At 40.8% G+C, this 19,756-nt stretch overlaps 1 protein-coding gene and 1 long non-coding RNA gene across 2 annotated transcripts in view; one reads left to right on the forward strand and one right to left on the reverse strand.

Moving 5' to 3' along the window:
• nf2a (NF2, moesin-ezrin-radixin like (MERLIN) tumor suppressor a) overlaps window positions 1-19,756 on the forward strand; it is a 41,414-nt gene that overhangs the window by 17,667 nt on the left and 3,991 nt on the right. The window contains exons 7-15 of the mRNA XM_034092073.2: window positions 4,855-4,930; window positions 6,632-6,766; window positions 6,953-7,027; window positions 7,177-7,290; window positions 7,965-8,087; window positions 8,350-8,567; window positions 11,198-11,303; window positions 12,881-12,999; window positions 13,783-13,942. Of these exons, the coding sequence (XP_033947964.1) occupies window positions 4,855-4,930; window positions 6,632-6,766; window positions 6,953-7,027; window positions 7,177-7,290; window positions 7,965-8,087; window positions 8,350-8,567; window positions 11,198-11,303; window positions 12,881-12,999; window positions 13,783-13,942 (1,126 nt within the window). The remainder of the gene's footprint in view (window positions 1-4,854; window positions 4,931-6,631; window positions 6,767-6,952; window positions 7,028-7,176; window positions 7,291-7,964; window positions 8,088-8,349; window positions 8,568-11,197; window positions 11,304-12,880; window positions 13,000-13,782; window positions 13,943-19,756) is intronic.
• Window positions 673-2,798, reverse strand: LOC139434397 (uncharacterized). The gene is made up of 3 exons (XR_011643744.1): window positions 2,040-2,798; window positions 1,125-1,204; window positions 673-789 (listed from the first exon to the last, which is right to left on the reverse strand). It is a non-coding gene; the product is annotated as an uncharacterized lncRNA (long non-coding RNA).

Here is a 19,756-nt window from a genome sequence, read left to right on the forward strand (position 1 = left end):
TAACTGTCAACATTTAAGATTGTGCTTTTACTCTTTATTTAATCAGATCTATTTACATTGAAAATGTGATAAAGCCACATTGAAAGTTACATCTTGCATTTTATGAAAAGTAAAGGTTTCGAATCATTTTATGACTTAAGTACACGAGAAAATAAATTAAAGATGTGCAACAACTGTATCAGTAATTAAAATGATATAACTTATGTACAGGGTTGGGAGGGCTACTTGCCAAAAACACAACCAGTAACTTCATGTGAGTATCAAGATATAAAAGTAATGTAATGTGATAACTTTATTTTTCTTTTGGATTACCTCAATATCAAATGCAATGCAAATAAACACAGGAGAGAAGAAATATTAATATGATTTTTTTACTTAAAATGTATAATATAATACCATAAAGCAGATTCAGGCAGTAGGTGTATAGATTCACAATTAGTATTAGTATTAGCCTACAGAACAGTACGGCTTCCAGAGAAGAGATACCATTTGATCATTTTACATATATATGCTCTTTTTAGGTTTTGAATAAGATTGTAATCCTGAGTTTCCCTATTATTAAAAAAAGTAAAACTAATCCGATTACATCTTTTCCTATGTAATTAAGGATTACACTTTCATTTTTCTCAATACGATCTTGATTCGTGTTAGATGTAACCCATTACCATCTAAGCCAATACAAGTCATAACTTTTGGAAAATTGTCTTAAGTTATAAGTGATGCCTTCAATCTCTTTCACGTGGAGAAGACATCCCATTGGCCGAGGCGTTGCAACTTCCCTCAAGCGTCCTACATGAAAGAAAGATCACATGTTAGAAATGTGTGCACAAACTATTCAGTACTTGGTTTAAAGCCCAAGTGTGAGAGTGAACAGAGGCGGAGTCTGTTTGTTGGCTGCTGCTACCCAAACCAACATCCTCCTCACAAGCATTGACTGTTGGAATGTCATTACGCTCCACATGTGGAACAACCAAGGCTTCTTCAGGTGTGCCTTGTATCATAATGATATTGCTCTGATCAGCAGCAAGACTGTTTTCACCACTACCATGGTCGACATCTGCAACCTCCTCATTACTATTAACAGTCGAACTAGGAGTGTCACTTACCTCGTCATTGCTACTCACCTGCTTCTCCTTCCAGGCTGTTGTTCTTTGGTGAAATAGAAAATGGTGGGCACTGCAGTGTTTTTCAGGCATCTCCTTCCCTAATAAAAATAATAAACAAAAACACATAAAATAACTTTTTGAGGTCTGTAGATATTCAACTTTCTTTTGAATAATGTTGTTTTAAATGTAAGAGTGCATTATAAAAGACAATAGAGGGCCAACATGTTAACTATGCAGTTAATCTATTCAACAATTACGTGTTTCCAAGATTCAGATTCAAAGGATTTATGTCATATGCACATAGGCTACAGTGTAGGAATGGCAATGCAAATCATCTGTCCCGAGCTCCTCCAACAATGCAACATAGTTATATAAGACATAAAACAATAAAATAAATTCTAAATTAAATTAAGAATAATAAATTAGTGCAGGCAGAAATCTATATACACGTAAATATAATAAGACATATGCAAGAACAGAATGTAGAGATAAATATTGTATAGTAAAATTAACTTAAATAATTTTTTTTTTTACAGTGATAGCTGTTAAGATAAATAAGTTATAAGATGACAACAGATGAATGAATGTTGCTATTAAAATAATGTAAAAAAAAAGGTAATATAATTCATCTGTTTTTAACATAGAGTATGTGGGGGGAAATGGCAATTCTCTATCTATGATAAAGAGTCTTTGCATACATTTAAGAGAAATGTGATGGTTTGCAAAAAAATCGATTTCTATGTTTCTTTACTTAACTGGCAAAATCTTAATTTGGCCTTTAATCAAAAGAACATTACTCATCACGGATGTGCAAGCTGTGCCATAACAATTATTTAGCATTGTATGATGTATAACATGTATTTAATTAGTAACAACAATTTACACTCACAAATGGAACCAAGTTATTTTTTTATTTTTAAAAAGGATCTGTACCCATGAGTCCGTGCTGAAGGGATGACTCTCAAAGTGTTCACTGCACAGGCGAGAAGAAACGTTGGGGGTCCATGTATTCCTCCGGATGTTCAGCACCCACTGGTCCAGCCTGTCTGGATCACCTAAAGGAAACCGTTATTCAAAAATACAGGAAAACCGACCCAAAGACAACAGGAGGGTTAATGCCATATTCACTTAATAACGCATGAACAACTTTTACAAATATTTCTATATAGTCTGTGTTGGTAAATGTAATCTAGGTTGCACATTTCCTGCTGAAATACATGCATGGGCCTACCAAGTTACTGCGTGGCACTTTGGTTTTGATAAAACAGTGTAGTTCCACTATATAAACGTTACATTCATAATCAAACGAGACAATATGCAAGATAAATAGCTATTTGTTGTTATTCTTAATGCTTGTCATTCACACGTTAAGAAAATAAAATAAGTACCGATACATAGCAGAACAATTGTGGCGATGTTCAGCTTAATAAGACTTGTTCAACATCATTTCTTTAGCTAATACTATAGCAGGCTGCAGGCGAACCAAGTCCGCGTTTCGCTGCATTCCTTGATCTCCAGTTATAACGCCGGGCTCCGCCGCTGGCCGAAGCTAACGGAGCCGCAAAGGGCTAGCTACGGCTCCGGTTAGCTTCGGTTATCCCACCACTGGGATAATTGGGTCCCCTTTTAACATTTGCTCCCGTTTAGCATTATGGGCGTCATAGCCATAGACTATAAAAGTCTTACCCAAGGCTGAATCATAAACTAAATTGTATATATATATATACACACACGTATAAAGGGTTACATCCTTAGCTGGCTAATAAGCTACATAACAAGCTAAGCTAACAAGCGCACACACACACACCTGCTAACGGGGTTAACATGTATAATATTATCATTTTACTCACCGAAAAAAGCTAAGAGTAGACTTCTTGGAAGTTCTGTTAGTACATTCAAGCGCACAGCACGACATCTTAATTGTCTGGTATATCACCACGAACACGGCTAAAGCTAAAGGGTCAAGTACAGTACTATGACTAACTAACGTTGTAGCCTCTATGGTTGTAGCCTAGCAGAGTGGACAAGTTGCTGTTAGCTGACAGTGAGGCATGTACGTGTCCATCAACGTGACCACGCCCTAATTAATGCAAAAACTTTAAGACCTAATATAAATAAAAGGGTCGCGTTAGAAAACAATTCACTCACAGATCCATAATCATGAAGGTGGAATCTAACTGTATCGATAATAAAAACGTATGGAGCCAGGGAGAAAAACATGTTTTTTTCCGCTGTAAAGTTGGGCATTTTAACATGGGGGTCTATGGAAATTGCTCCTTTCTGCAGCCATCGCCTATCGGCCAATATATGAACTGCAGTGTGTGGCACTTCCGTATTGGCTTCCCGGCTCTTCCCCAGAGTTTGCCGCTTGATTCTGACATGCAAACTTATGACAGATATTATTGTAAACTGACAACATGTTAAGCATGTTAGCATTTAGGGTGATTTGCCTCACAGAGCTGCTTATGTGGCTTGCTGTAGACTATTATATGTTTTCACAAAACCTATTTTTTATTGAAAAGTCCTTCATCAGCCAAAATAAAAACAAACTAAAACTGGCACATGTTTATACAGATAAGAACTATAGCACCTAAGACAGGGGTCTGCAACCTTTTTGACCAAAAGAGCCATTTTGCCCCCTTTTTTTTGTCTGGAGCCGCAACACATATTTGATAGCTTGATAGCTTATAAAGTTGTTTATATTGTTACATCATAGACAAAAACTACAGTTTTTCGCATTTATTATTTATTACATTCTAAAAAACTGTTTACCTCTAATAATAAACAAAGAACTCTTATAAGGAGAATAAACAAAAATACACAGGCCTACTTTAAAATAAATCAACACAGCACTTGGGGAGTGTTCTGCACATTTGAAGAAAATGAATATAATTAAAATGGGCCCACTTTGAAATAAACAAAACATATAGTTGCACCCTAAAAAGATTGAATTATGACTGAAGATCGTCAGCTGTCTTCCTCTCCCGTGTTTCTCCTCGATACGTAAAGGCTGCATCACCTTTGACAACTTCTCTCTACATATCAAACATACCGGTAAGCCAGCATCGTTTGCTGTGAAAACAGATAGCTCTGTCCACGCAGAATTAAATCCTGTGTTCCTCCGATACTTGTATCTTCTTTGATGTATCCATAGTTCGCTCATCGAGAATGTACTCAGTGTCCAACCTTGTTAAGATTTGTTTACTTGGCATAATGCTGGCTTGCCTGTTTAAACTTTGATGAAGCTTAAATCATCAATTTCCCACCGCCCATATCAAACAGCAAGTGATTAAAAGTGTAGCCGGAAACATGCCCTGATTCTTCCTCAGCCATCAAAGTATGCTAATGCTCTTTTTTTTGTTGCTGAGTTGACCCTGAAATCCAAATAGATCTGGCAGGAGAAGAGGAAGAAAACAAGTTTGAAACGATTGATGTCTCTATCACAGTATTTAGAGTCTTTGAGGCATCAGGACAAGTGTTTTCTTCCATCAAGCATGACCTCTAAAGCCTGTTGGCAAATCATACTCTTCTGTCAGTTCTGTGCTTATGTCTTCACCCTCGCAAGAGCTGTGTGACAGAGCTTTTGTAGATCACACATGACAGATGCTTTCCACAAAAGCAAAGGAATACAAGTCTGATCTCTTCTCTCCACTTCTGTCCCTCTTCTCCTCCTGCCCTTTCCTCCTCTTCTTCATTCCCTTGGATCCCCTCTCTCTCCTTCTCTCTCTCTCTGTCTATCTTGAACCAGGGAAGACGCTGAGGTGGAGTATTTAAAAATAGCTCAGGACCTGGACATGTATGGCGTCAATTACTTTTTAATCAGGGTAAGCCAACGTTTGCTATATCTATACAAAGTAAGCCAATATGTTTTCAAAAGTTGCCCAAATCTGATTTTCTTTGTATGTGCATATGTGACAGTGTAAACATCCTAAGTCACATGGAATTTGATATGATCAATTCTGATTTGGGCCACTTTCATATATGGCCCTACATTTTTTAAATCGTCCTAAATAGTTTCCTGGCTGGGAGTCTTGGGATGGGCGTTAACAGATGTAATTAAAAGTACCCTCTGACATCCTGAAGTTATGGATGAAATCTGTTTTAGTGAAGCTGGCTCCGACTCTGCATCAAAACACCACTTTGTACAGAAGAGCAACCTTTGAAAATGCACAATAAATAATGTCTTATTACTCAATCTTGGTATCTTATAAACGAAAGCTGACTTCAATGGCCTCCTTCTTCACTTCTGTACTTCAGCCGGCTGCATGTGACATCTTTGTTATTGTTTTTTTACGGCATTATAGTAGATTCATGACCAAATCCAGCTCATGCCAGAATCTGATAGGCCACATTCAAAAAACATAGAAAACTATTCAAAAGGCCACGAAGAATAACCAATTTGAGCAATACAAAAAGACGTGCAGGGTGAAAGAGATAGGAGGCTTGTCAATTGTACTGTGGTGTGATGAGATCGGGTGGTCAATTATCCTGTGCTTAATGTCCCTTATTAAAAAGGGATTTTTTAATCTTGAACAATTTAAAAACAAACGTGTATTTTGTGGGCTTAAATAATTAACTGTTTCAAGGCAGTGGATACTTTTCCAGCTGAGTCATAATGAATTATGAACATTTACTTGAGGTGCTCCAGCCTTGATCAGTGAATTCTCTAAAACGCTCAGTCGTTTGAATACCAGCAGGTCAACTTCAAATGAAGTAATAGACTGTAGCATTAGCAACAAGCCTAGACTGCACATACCCCCGCGGTAGGGCTGAACGATTAATCGATTTTAAATCGAAATCGCGATTTTAAATGATGCGATTATCAAATCATGCGATTATCAAATCGCAAAGCCTACAATTTTTTTTACACATTTTTTTTTTCTTCTTGTGTGTCAGTCATCCACACCAATCAGAAGTGCTGTGCTCCACATGTACCAGCCATTGTTAACCAATCAGAAGTGGCCCATGATAGAAGGTGATAGACAGATTGATCCAATCACCTGCCAAGTGCTTTTGAAAGTGCCTGCCCTTTCCAAATGGCTTCCAATGGAGCTTTAGATGGTTTGGTGAAACAAAGCATCTGGGTCAGGTTGGTAATGCTCCATCACATGTTTTACATCTATTACAGGGTGAATCTTTAACTGAAGCTTGACTTTAAAGCAACCCAACGGAAGTTTCATGTAAGTTTAGTTATTGCACTCGTAGCTCGGGCTGCGGGGGTGCTAGAGACGGGAGTATGTTGATACAACCTTCCTAGCCGGAGTTATGGCCGCATTTTACAATAAACTTCCGTTGGGTCGCTTAAAAACAAATATCGCAATTCGAATCGCATTCGCAATATTTGTCAGAAAAATCGCAATTAGATTTTTTCCCAAAATCGTGCAGCCCGGCCCGCGGTGTATATTTTTGGCTAGCAGAGCCACCACAATGACACCTCTGTCACATGCAAGTACACACAGTATACATGTTGGCTGCATGGATGGTAGAAGAGAAGCTTTGTTCACTCTGCTGTGTGTGTGGTTCAGAATAAAAAGGGAACAGATCTTCTCCTGGGAGTGGACGCCCTGGGGCTGCACATCTACGAGCCGGACAACAGGCTGACACCAAAGTGCTCCTTCCCCTGGAATGAGATCCGCAACATCTCCTACAGCGACAAGGAGGTGGGAGGATCTGCTGTTGTGTTGTGTTGTGACAAAGATCTGCGGTACTCAGTTAAATAAAGAGCTACATATAGGCAATACTTTAGTGTCATAGTTGATGTTCTTTGTTCGCTCCTTTGAAATGTTGAGGTGTTTTCTCTTGTGTATTGATCAACAATCTGGTATTGTTGTCTTCGTAATGTTTAGTTTACCATCAGACCTCTCGGCAAGAAAACCAATGTTTTCAAGTTCAACTCTTCGCGTCTAAGAGTCAACAAGTTGGTGAGTTTGTAAAAGTTTGTCATTTCTCATAGTGAAGGTCTTCATAACATGTGGAAGATGCTGGTGAATGAGAGTTTTGGGATGAACTGATATTCTGACACGTCATTGTAAATATAAACCATTCTTTGGTTGTGTTTCTCTCTGTGCAGATCCTCCAGTTGTGTATAGGGAACCACGACCTGTTCATACGCCGCCGCCGGGTGGACTCGCTGGAAGTCCAGCAGATGAAATCTCAGGCCAGAGAGGAGAGGGCCCGAAAACAGGTACATGGATGTCAGGAAACAAAGAAGGGGGTATAGGAATGAACTTGTTAGTAGCCAGGTTTCCACTTCAAATGTAGTATACATTTCCACAAAAAGACGGCACTGATAATGCTACTTTTTGTGAGTTGGAAACATTGGACACACAGAGAAAGAGGGCAACATGAGATGTTATTGCAAATATTTTGCAATTTGTAACTCAATTGAACAGTACATGTCTTTGTGGCTGTTATTCTCAAATCTGTTTTACAAGTCAGACAACGCAGGGAACGCAAGCACCCACATAGAGTATTTAAGGGCACTGACTTGTTAATACAAACACAAAATTGCCTTTTTATTAATTAAACCGCTGATTATTTTTGCTTCACTTCCATCCTTAAATGTTAATTAAATGACAGTAGTTGCTTTGTTTGTTTGTTTGTTGTGTTGTTGTGGCAATAGTGTGTGCATGTGTGTTTGACTATATTTGTGTGGACACCAGGAAGAATAGCCAATGCTCAGGCTAGTGAGGGTCCTAATATAGAAAAAAACAATACAACAAAGAAGTGCTCTGATTTCCCTCTCTTGTATGATGCTTTCTCATTTTCTTTAATGATGTTTGGTTCTGTTTCTTTCTTTCTCCATCCATATTTCCACTCGTTTGTTCCCCACCATATCCTCTGTCCTGTGACCTTCAGGTGGAGAGGCAGCGTCTGCAGCGGGAGAAGCAGCTGCGGGAGGAGGCAGAGAGAGCCAGGGACGAGCTGAAGAGGAGGCTGATTCAGCTGCAGGACGAGGCCCACATGGCCAACGACGCACTGGTAAGATACGTCACATATACGGAAAGTTTCAGCAACATTTCTTTTGGTAAATTGAGCTTGTCTCACACCGTTCTCACTTCACTTCCTCCACTTTGCTGTCTCTCACTGTCTATTCTTTCCCCTTGATCAATCTCCCTCCCGTTTCGCCCCGTAACTCCATCTCTCTTTCTTTGCTCCAATTCCACACAACTCCCAATTCCAACTTTTCTTTCCCCCTTTCCCCATCCTTCTTTTGTCTGTCCTCCCTTCTCTTCCTCTCCAGCTGCGTTCGGAGCAGACGGCGGACCTGCTGGCTGAGAAGGCTCAGATCGCAGAGGAGGAGGCTAAGCTGTTGGCCCAGAAAGCTGCAGAGGCCGAGACAGAAATGCAACGCATCAAAGTGACGGCCATCCGTGGCCAGGAGGAGCGGCGGCTCATGGAGCAGAAGATGCTGGAGGCAGAGATGCTGGCCCTCAAGATGGCCGACGAATCGGAGAGGAGGTGGGGAGAGGAGGAGGAGAGTGTACAGCCAGTCATGATGCAGTGGATTTGTCTCTGTCAACACTCTCTGTCATGCATACATTCTCTTTTTCTGTATTCATCTCACATGCACAGGTTTTTTAGATCCTTAAAGGTCACCTATTGTGCAAAATCCACTTTTTCATGTCTTTTATACATAAACATGTGTCCTCTCTGAGGAAAGAGGTTCTGAAATTTCAGGAACAAAAGACGTTCTCACTTTTTGTCCTGATCCATTTATATAAAAACCTGTCTGAAAATGAGCTGATCAGGTTTTGGCCACTTTATGATGTCATGACGATTTTTTGGCTTGTGTAACCATTAGCCAATCAGCAACTACACCTTATCACCTGAATCTCCTCCTAGAGCACCATTGTGTTATTTTTAACCAAATCTCTCTCAGAGGGGCGTGGGGAGGGGCTCCTTATTTTTCATCTAAAGTAACAGACAGAGAATCAGCACTTTGGAAACAGGGCTGAAACAGAGGGGCTTATGGGTAATGCTGCAATGATCTGTTTGGTGTTTTGAGCCAAACCCTTCAGAGACATGTTTTGTATATATCTGAGACCTATAATATGTGACCCGCTCTATCGAAATCAGTCGGAAGTTGCAACGGCTCATTTCGAAATAAACGTGGATTTGCGTAAAAAACAATTTTTTCGGGGTTTGGGTGTTTTGTTTGATTTTAAACAAACAAAGTCTTGGCTTTCAGAATATGAAACTTTTATTTCCAAACTCACACGATAAATACATTCTTGAAGCTTGTAAAGGGAAGATGACAGGCAATCTGCTCTTCCGCAGCGCCGCCCCCCCTCCCTCCGGCTGACATTAAGAATGTAAGCGTAGAGTAATCATAAATAACACGGCAGGGTCCGTTACAGTTTGTTTTCATCTGATTTCAATCAAACAAAGTCTTGGCTTTCAGAATATTAAACTTGTTTCGGCAAATTCAGACGATAAATACAGCTTTGAAGCTTGTGACGGCATAATTACAAGCGGAGAACGGAGTAACTTAACGTCACAGCAGGCATAACAACAGCTGTTTCTCGTGAGGGTTTTCCCCGGGAAACAAACGCAATACACACAAACGCAAAATTACACAAACACACACACGTAGCTACACACTCGCGGGCTTCCCCCAGACCAGTAAGCCAAACAAAAATATCTTCCCTCCGTAGTATTTTGATCATTTGTTCCGCTAATAATCAATCAGATCGATGGATTCCAGAGAAGAGAAAACTTTAAATGCCTTTTTCTCAAAATGATGACTCGGTGACAGTCATTATATAATGGGACATATTTTGCTTAATATTTGGAGTACAACAACAATCCTGATATCATTAGAAAGCTAGGAATATCCTCTTTCCAGCAGTGTATACAACTCAAAATATGTCTTCGGTTCAATGCGACTAATTTCGATAGAGCAGGTCACATATATTGATGAAAAACAGTACAATAGCGGACCTTTAAACAACTTAACTCCACAACCTACTCACTTTCCCAAAGTGTTACCTCTATAAAGTCTCCCTCCCAAATCCCTATACTTTATTTCAGTTTGCTCAGCAGCAAATAAATCAGTCGATACGCTGTGAGCATAACGCTGCAGCTGCATTCAAATGGCTCAATCAAAGAACTTCTAACTTGTTTAAAATCATTTAATTTGGAAGGCTTTGTTCTTGCACTGCAGCAGGTAATCATGTGGTTACTGCCACGCTGCTGCGCACGGAAAGTTACAAAGGGGAGCCAGCTTTTGTTCAGCAGCTCTCCTCCGAGCACTAAGGTGCCGCAGTTCCTTTGTGCTAGTTCATTGTTGGCAGTAGAATCGATGGATGGTGGGAGTCCCTATCAAACACACTGTTGTACTCCCCACTGAAGCTCCACAGTGCTGAAACAGACTTTTGATGCGTTTTTTATCTCTGCTTTAAAAATGAATGTTTTTGTCACATCCTAGTTCCAATCCGCTACTTTTAACCATCTGCTGTTGACTTATCTTTAGTTCTTTTGAGGTCAGATGAATGAGGAGATGAAGTGATGAGTGTTTCTTGATCAGCACCGTGATGAGCCTGATAGATGCTGATCCATTGCAGCAAAGAACTGAGGTCGTTTTGATCATAAAACAGTGCACATGGATACTAAGAATATCACTTTACAGTTTCTACTTTACAATTTATCAGGCAATCATTTCAAATAGGCATCATGAACCACTTGCCAGCAACTGCAATTTCTGGATGAGCACTTTCTGCACCAGAGGAAGTTAAAACCTGTGGCACTCAACATGTAAATGACTGTGTCCACTCAAACCCTCGAGGCACACAGCTCCCCCACATCAACGAGGAACCGCTGAGAGTTCAGGAACACAATCAAAATAAATGTAATCAACTGCACATAACATTCAAACTCCATGGTGGAGTAATGGAGTCAGAAATGATTTTGTGCTTCGGTGTTACGTTGATCACCCGGGTAATAACAGAGTGACATTCCCAGGGTCTTCGAGTACCAACGTACCGATTATGTAAGATGATTCTGGATTCAATTGAGATAATGCTGTCTCCTTTGAAGGATTGGTAGGTGAATTAAAGCATGAACTGCGTCTGTCTGTGTTTGTCCCTCAGGGCTAGAGAGGCTGAGCAGCTGAGACAGGACCTGCAGGAAGCCAAGGAGTCGGAGCGCAGGGCCAAGCACAAACTGCTGGAGATCACCAGCAGGGCTGTCTACGCGGTAACTGAATCATTAGCATTCATATTTTTATAATGTATTTGTTTCAAGTGCCCTACACTGATATCCCCCATACATAATTGTTTCCTTTATCTCCATGCTTAAATCCACTGTTGATCTACATTTTAAAACATTCAACCGTTTTCTTATTATCTTCCTGTGAAACCTCTGTGTGGTTTTGCATCTTTTCCCCCTGTTCGCCTCTGATGAGTTTGTACCCCTGCAATTCTCAAAGTGATGTCGTTCAGTTTGATGTGGTCTATCAGGGACGACAACTCAATATTTGAGAGTTAAGACAGCTTTTTTTGTGCTATTTTTAAATATAATTGTGTCAATTGTAAAAAATAGTGGGCAGCTGGTGATTGCCCATTGTTGTTCTGTTGATCTACTAAGAATGTTTTTGTATTACTTTCTTTTTAATCTGGACTACACAACCGAAAATGACATTTTTCTTCCATAGTTCCTGGATACATGTTTTAGTATCCCAAAAAAGTCGAGGCTTTTCCAGTGTGAGTTGTGGTAAAATGGGAAGGGCATCTTTTTAAAATATATTTTTAGACAGAGATAAATAAATAATGTAAATAGTTAATTGTTTCAGCCTTGCAAAAATCACTCACACACACACACACACACACACACACACACACACACACACACACACACACACACACACACACACACACACACACACACACACACACACACACACACACACACACACACACACACACACACACACACACACACACACACACACACACACACACACACACACACACACGCGTTACTCTAGCCTCGCACAGCCAAACTGAACTGGAGATACTTGCATAAGATCAGGCATCACATAAGGCAGCCTACGCAAAAGCTCCCAACATGCTAAAAACCCACACACTGCACATTCAGCTGCACACACACACACACACACACACACACACACACACACACACACACACACACACACACACACACACACACACACACACACACACACACACACACACACACACACACACACACACACACACACACACACACACACACGCACACACACACATACACACACACACACACACACACACACACGTATTATTTACAATTCCAATTGTTACCGGACAAATAGCCTTTTTTCTGCTTGTCCAGTTTACTTCAATTGAATCCATACTGTAGTTTGGAATCCCACACCAACCAATGGATTTACATTTATATTGTGTATTAGGTCCACTTCTTTACTGGCTCACTCCCAAAGTGACATGTGGCCGATGCATTTCAGACCTTTGGTCAGGATCTAAAAGCGTACATTTGGGTGATCACGGTCCATGACCATCAAGGTCGATATCTTTCATCCCTTCTGTTTCTCACTTATGTCCCTAATGCCTTTTCCATGCATTCCTCCATGTCCCTTGTATTTCGTGTCACTCTACTCCTCCTTTGCGTATTTCTTTTAATCCTTTCTACCTTTTCTCTGTCCTTTTCTTGTCCCTCTCACTCCCATGTCTTCTTTATTCAGTTTTTTCCCCACTGCCAACTCGTCTACTTCACCTCCTTCCCTCTAATCTCTCTCCTTTCATCTCCCCTCCTAGTCCCCTGGCCTGCCATCTGACAGCATGCCTCCCGACCTGAGCTTCAGCAGGGAGAACCTCAGCTTTGACTTTAAAGACACGGACATGAAACGCCTCTCCATGGAGATCGAGAAGGAGAAGTGAGTGGCCGGCTTTACTCTGCTGGGGCTGCCTGATATCTTGCAGACTCTGCAAAATCTGATTAAATAAAGTTTGACATATTTGTAAAACACCTTTTAAACCGAGCTGAGTAATTACCTCCTTGCTGTTATATAGTTAGGTCATTCAGTTTGATTTAATAAGGCAAGTGAGCCGAGAGGCTACAGGTCGACGATTGGTGGGTTACTGTTCATAAGAAGAAGAAAGACTGCCATGGAATTAAGAGCTTTAATAAAAAAATGCAATTGTCGCATGACAGTGATGACCAGGGAGATATCTTATTAAGAAGTGTTATTTTTTTTCATTTTTATAATGGACTTTTCAACAAGCATTAGCAAACCTCCCCCACCGGCTGTCATAGATACATTTACAAAGCTGTATGTCCTAATAATTTGCACATTTTAGAGCACAGATTCTCAAAATAGTACTTTTAATTTGGATTAGAAAAGTTACTAAACATAAAATAGAGGTTGTGTTTTAATTATTATTTGCTGAGTGCTAAGAAACCATCTGAAGTTTTTAGAGAAAATGTACTCAATACAAGGATTTACTTTTTGTCCGACATGCAGAGGGCCTTTGAATTACCTCATTTAATAATGGTTTAACAGTACAAGCTTCATTATTATTATTATTATAACAACGGTCAAACCCCATTGATTCAGTGCTAGCTATTATACTGTAGTTAGATCTAATGAGGACATAGTGCAGACGGGGACTTAGATTCGTATTAAGTGTCTCTCAACCTGCAATGTGATCCTGTTCAGAGTGGAGTACATGGAGAAGAGCAAGCACCTGCAGGAGCAGCTGAATGAGCTGAAGACAGAGATTGAGAGTCTGAAGATGAAAGAGAGAGAGACTCCTCTGGACATCATTCACAACCAGAACACCGAGCAGGGGACCAGCAAGCACAGCAACTTAAAAAAGGTAAATCTCAGCTTGGCTGCTTGCAATGCTGTACAGGTAACACACTTTGTAACACATGCCAAATGTACATCTCTCCAAAATACACTCTACTGACCCCGTCTTTTTACCCTCACTGTCAATCATTTGTATTTATTTTAGCATCGTGTGTATATGCAACAAAAACTCTAGTAGCAGAACCGAACATGTATTCACATCTACCTCTTAAAGCAGGGGTGCCCACCAGCGTTTCTGCCAGGGGGGCATCTTGCCATCATTTGACGCCCTTATTCAGCTCGGGACTCGAGCCGAGGGCGTCCAAAAATATTAATAATTAGAGAGAAGATCGAGAGTTTTTATCACTTGAAATAATGAAAAGGAAAAAGGACATCCCTCTGTTGGAGGGGCAAAGGAGTCTGGTGGGATTATTTTCGGAGTATTGAAGATCGTTTCCCCGACATCGGCGGTGCCGATTACAGGACAACACGGAACGTGCGCGATTTGGACGCGATGAGCGGTGCTAGTGGAGCACGCGCGTGAGCTGCGAGCGCCAGAGCCTCGCAGCGGCGAAACTAAGGCCCAATCCCAAACCACTCCCTCGACCCTACCCCTCCATGATGGAGTGACCTCCGTCTGTAGCCACACTCGCAGCTCAACGAGGCTCCCTCCTGTCAGATGGAGGGAGTAAATACAGCAGCAAGCTTTGGGACGGCCTCCCCTCTCTCCGGCAGAAACAGGAAATGCCCTAACTGTATGTAACAACGGTTTCAAATCAGCGTCTCTTAGACAAAAAGTTTAAATGAATAACTCAAATAAAACTCCAAACATCTTTCATTGTGTTTCAAAGCTCTTTTAGTTTTAAACCTGATGTTTATAAGCTTCTTAGTTTTTGCAACAGTCTGTAAATATACACAACTTTATAATAAAATGCACACATTTACCTTTTTCTAGACTAAACACAGGTATGATCCTAAGTTAAAAACATATGAGGTCATCATGAGGTTGTTAACATCGCAGTTTATCAGTGGATGTTTGCTGGAACTACTTCCTGACGGACACACACAGCGTGACTCCGGTCAGGTAGAGACCGGTCTCAAGTCAGCACCGCTGCAGACTCGCTGTTTGAGGGCTTGATAGCCCACTCCCCCTCCACACTCGTTGCTTTGGAACAGCCCTCAATATGGCGGACCCTCCGCGTGAACGCGCAAACGGAGGGGTAGGGTGTAGGGGGCGGTTTGGGAATGGGCCTAAGGCTCCGTGGTAAACTGCGGTAACATGAAGAGCCGTTTGGGAGCCGAAACAGCTGGCGCTTTAAGAGAGCCGAGCCCCCCTCCCCCCGCACGCTCTCGGGGTGGACGCCCTCTCAGCCCTGGTCTGGCAGAAACACTGGGGCCCACACTGTTTCAGCTTGGGAGCTACTTTTAAAATGACCACCCCAAATGATCTACCTACAGGGCCGCCCCTGCCCAATCTGTGTCGTGAGCAGAAAGACTTGCACAATCAATTGATAATTAATGGCGACCACGATTCCCACAACTTAATAAACCTAATCAACAGTGATGTTTTAAGTGCAATCATTATGGCTTTAATCCTGTAGCCCTACTGAGGAATTGATAGATAGAAAAATCATTCATCAAGATTTAAGGGCAGAGTTTTTGTTTGTAATCATGGTGACTCAGCAGTGTTTGCAGACTCAGATGTGTATTGCTTGCTTTTCTGTCCTAATGAAACATTTGCAAAGTATATATTTAATCTGGTTACAGCCATAATTATATGCAGTCGTTGCCTGCACCTTGCATCATATCGTCATTTCTCATTGAGTTGGCAAGTTGAGAAACTATTGTTAGTCACACTTTGTTTTAGTAAAGATACCAGTGCAATTCCTAATTGAATCAAATCAAATCCCTGTGAATGGCAGTGTACGGTATTTTTGCAGATTAGCCTTTCTTGTATTGGATTGGATAAAATATCAAATCATTTTAGAGAGGTAGTTAATAAAACACCCTGCCCTATTTCTAATGCATTGCAGTTACATTTACAAGTTACTCTTTAGTTATTCAAAGCTGTCCAATCAGCTAGAGACACAAGAAGTGTAAATGTGGTTTTAATACTGATCCTACATAATCTTTCAAGGACTTGCCTAACCCTATTATTATTCATAGGCGGGTTATTACTGATTCTCAGAGCATCACTTAATAGCAACAATCTAAACTTTGCTCCGGGGTATTTTTCAGACTAAAGTTTCTTTTTGGATGGAACCCCTTCCAAGAGAGGTGGAGCACTCCTTCATTTTGTAACTATAACCTCTAAAACTGCACAGTGATTACTGGTCTTAAGTCTACTTTCTCAAAAGATCTCACAGATCAACTGAGAGAGAAATCTGTGTTTCTGTATTCATCTTAGGTCAACTCCCTCTGTGAGAATAGCTTAAGTATTTCATCTCACAGAAGTGTCTCGCTTGACGATATGAAATGAGACGGAAATATCTCCTTTTAGCCGAAGGGATAATACTAAATTGATTGGCGAAGGATTTGCTATAAAAAAGTTCCCCTTGTCCTTTGATGAACTGGCAGATTAGACACATTCTCCTTTATCTTCCCACCCGTGTGTCTGTAATTTCAATAAAACGTATCAAATACAAATGTGATCTGTGCTCTCAGTACATTGCATTAGAAAAAAGCCCACCCTCTCTGCCTTCCTGTGTCCCACTGTAAAATACTCCTGTTAAGCGCTAATTGATTTCTGCTCGGTCATTTGTCATGTAGATGGATAGGGAGGGGCACCTTTTGCATGCAGGGGGAGAGTGAGCAAAGTTAAAAGTGCTGATTTAATTAAACCACAGGCACGCAGCATTTATCTTTCTTTGGATGGGAGGGGTGGGGGGGGCACATGGCATTGCAGGAAGAAGTGGAATGGACAGTGAGGAAACCAGGTCAGCGTTGCAAAACGATGCGAGGATCCGAGGGGAGGCAGAGGTTGACCAAAAATGTTCAAAGGATGAAGAGTTAAAAGGAAGCTGAGGCGCGGAGAAGGGGGGGGGGGAGAGAAGAGGGAAAGAGCAAGAAGGGACAAGTCTGAGAGCCAGAAGAGACAGGCTGTTTCTCCGGGCTAAATGTTCTCCATCCAGCGTTCAGTTTAACTTTGATCTGAAACATTGGATGGCTGTGTGGCTTTCTCCGGTCAAACCTTTGCTAAAACCCACGCTTTCACACTTAACGAAGTAGAAAGACTGCATCATTATCTTAATCAGGTACTCTTTCATGATAATATTTTAATAAAAAAGGTGGTTGGCAAGTAATATAATTGGTGTATGTTGCTGTAATGTGGTATGCGCAGTTACCACTCGGCTACAAAGGCCCTCCTGAAAGCTCCTTCTCATCCCCTCATCACACTGAGGGAATGTTTTTATTCTTTTTTATGTGGCAGTCTATCCAGACTGTGTGAAGTGGCACAAAAGAGGTCAACCATTGAGGTTGCTCTCATCGCAGTCTTCACAAGTATCCATACAACATACAAACGCATTTATTTCATGTCAATAGGTTGCTGTTGTGAAATATGAAAACCTTTTTATAAAGAGTTCTTGCTCTCTTCCCGACATGGAGACTGTTTGCAGTGTGCAGTACAAAGCTGAGAACACACTCACAGTACGGTTCAGTCTGCCTGTCAGCCGGGACAATAGAAGCTCATCTGTAAACATTGTGCTGCAAATCAATCCCTTGCCCACACATTATCTGTTCAGATATGCTTACTTACCCAGGACAGAGGGGCAAAAGAACTGTTTTGTGTTCTTGATAGCTATGGACTGACTCAGCATGTGACGGAGCCCACGCACAATAAGGGGCACACTCTGGACTTAATTATCTCAAAGGGTCTGAATATCTCTAAGGTTGTGGTGACTGATGTTGCACTCTCTGACCATTCCTGTGTTTTCTTTGAGAGCTCTATTTCTGTTCACAAAAATGTTCAAAAAGAGGTAACCACAAAGCGATATTTAACTGAAAATACTAGGGAAATGTTTACTCAGAATTTTTCTTCCACACTTGCCCCTGCTAACATCTCAGTAAATGAGCTAGTAGATCATTTTAATTCAAAAATAAAAAATGTTATAGATGCCATTGCTCCAACTAGGATAAAGGAAGTGTCTGGCAAGAAAATATCTCCATGGAGAAAGGCCATGACCGTGAAAACAGAAAAAAGAGAATGTCGAAAAGCTGAATGCAGGTGGCGAAAAACAAATCTCCAGGTTCACTTTGAAATCTATAAAGAGAGACTTGGCCTTTATAGTTTGGAATTGAAAAAGGCACGACAATCGTTCTTCTCTGACATCATTACCAAAAACAAAAACAACGCACGTGCCTTGTTTGCTACCGTCGACAGACTAACTAACCCCCCAGTGTCAGTAGCCTCTGAATTTCTATCCACCAGGGCGTGCAATGATTTTGCCTCCTTTTTCACTGACAACATTCAGAAAATCAGACAAGCAGTCAGTGCCTCTGCATCAGGAACAGCAAATGTACTGTCCCTATGTCCACCTAATATCAATTCAAACACCATGACACAATTCCATCAGATTAATGATAAAAACCTAGAGGACATTATACAACTTCTGAAATCCTCCTCCTGCTGCCTTGATATTATTCCAACAGGATTTTTCAAAGATGTTTTGCCTTGCATGGCCTCAAATCTACTTCATATAGTAAACAAATCTCTTCACTCAGGTATTTTTCCACAGGCCCTGAAAACTGCAGTCATTAAACCGCTCTTAAAAAAGAATAATCTAGATGCTTCAGTAATGAACAATTACAGGCCCATATCAAACCTCCCATTTCTAGGTAAAATCATTGAAAAAGTTGTTTTTCAACAGTTGAGTAATTTCATGCATTTAAATAGTTGTTTCGATGTGTTCCAGTCAGGCTTTCGTCCAAACCACAGCACTGAGACTGCTCTTGTAAAGGTCTTTAATGACATCCACTTAAACACGGACAGTGGCAGAACTTCAGTGTTAGTATTATTAGATCTCAGTGCTGCGTTTGACACTGTTGACCACAGCATATTACTAGAACGACTGGAAAACTGGGTGAGACTTTCAGAAACAGTTCTAAATTGGTTTGAATCTTACTTAAAGGACAGAAACAACTTTGTTTATATAGGTAAATACAAATCTGAGTTGACAAATATGACATGTGGGGTTCCTCAAGGCTCCATCTTGGGGCCTCTTCTCTTTAACATCTACATGCTACCACTGGCTCAGATAATGAAAAACAACAAAATAAGTTACCATAGCTATGCAGATGACACACAAATTTACGTAACAATTTCACCAGGAGACTATGCTCCAATTCAAACACTGAGTAAGTGCATTGAACAAATCAATGACTGGATGTGTCAGAACTTTCTCCAATTAAACAAAGATAAAACTGAAGTAATGGTTTTTGGAGCCAAGGCAGAACGTATAAAAGTTAGCGCTGAGCTTCAGTCTGCAATGTGCAAAACAACAGATAAAGCCAGACATCTAGGTGTAGTCATGGACTCTGACCTGAGTTTCAACAGTCACATTAAAACAGTTACTAAATCAGCCTACTATCACCTAAAGAATATATCTAGGATTAAAAGACTAATGTCACAGCAGGATTTGGAAAAACTTGTCCATGCTTTTATCTTCAGTAGACTCGACTACTGCAATGGTGTCTTCACAGGTCTCACTAAAAAATCTATTAGGACGCTGCAGCTGATTCAGAACGCCGCTGCTCGAGTCCTCACTAACACTGAGAAAGTGGATCACATCACTCCTGTTCTGAAGTCTTTACACTGGCTTCCTGTGTGTCAAAGAATAGATTT

Source organism: Pseudochaenichthys georgianus, chromosome 9 (genome assembly GCF_902827115.2).
Source record: "Pseudochaenichthys georgianus chromosome 9, fPseGeo1.2, whole genome shotgun sequence".
In the NCBI taxonomy this organism is placed as follows: domain Eukaryota; kingdom Metazoa; phylum Chordata; class Actinopteri; order Perciformes; family Channichthyidae; genus Pseudochaenichthys; species Pseudochaenichthys georgianus.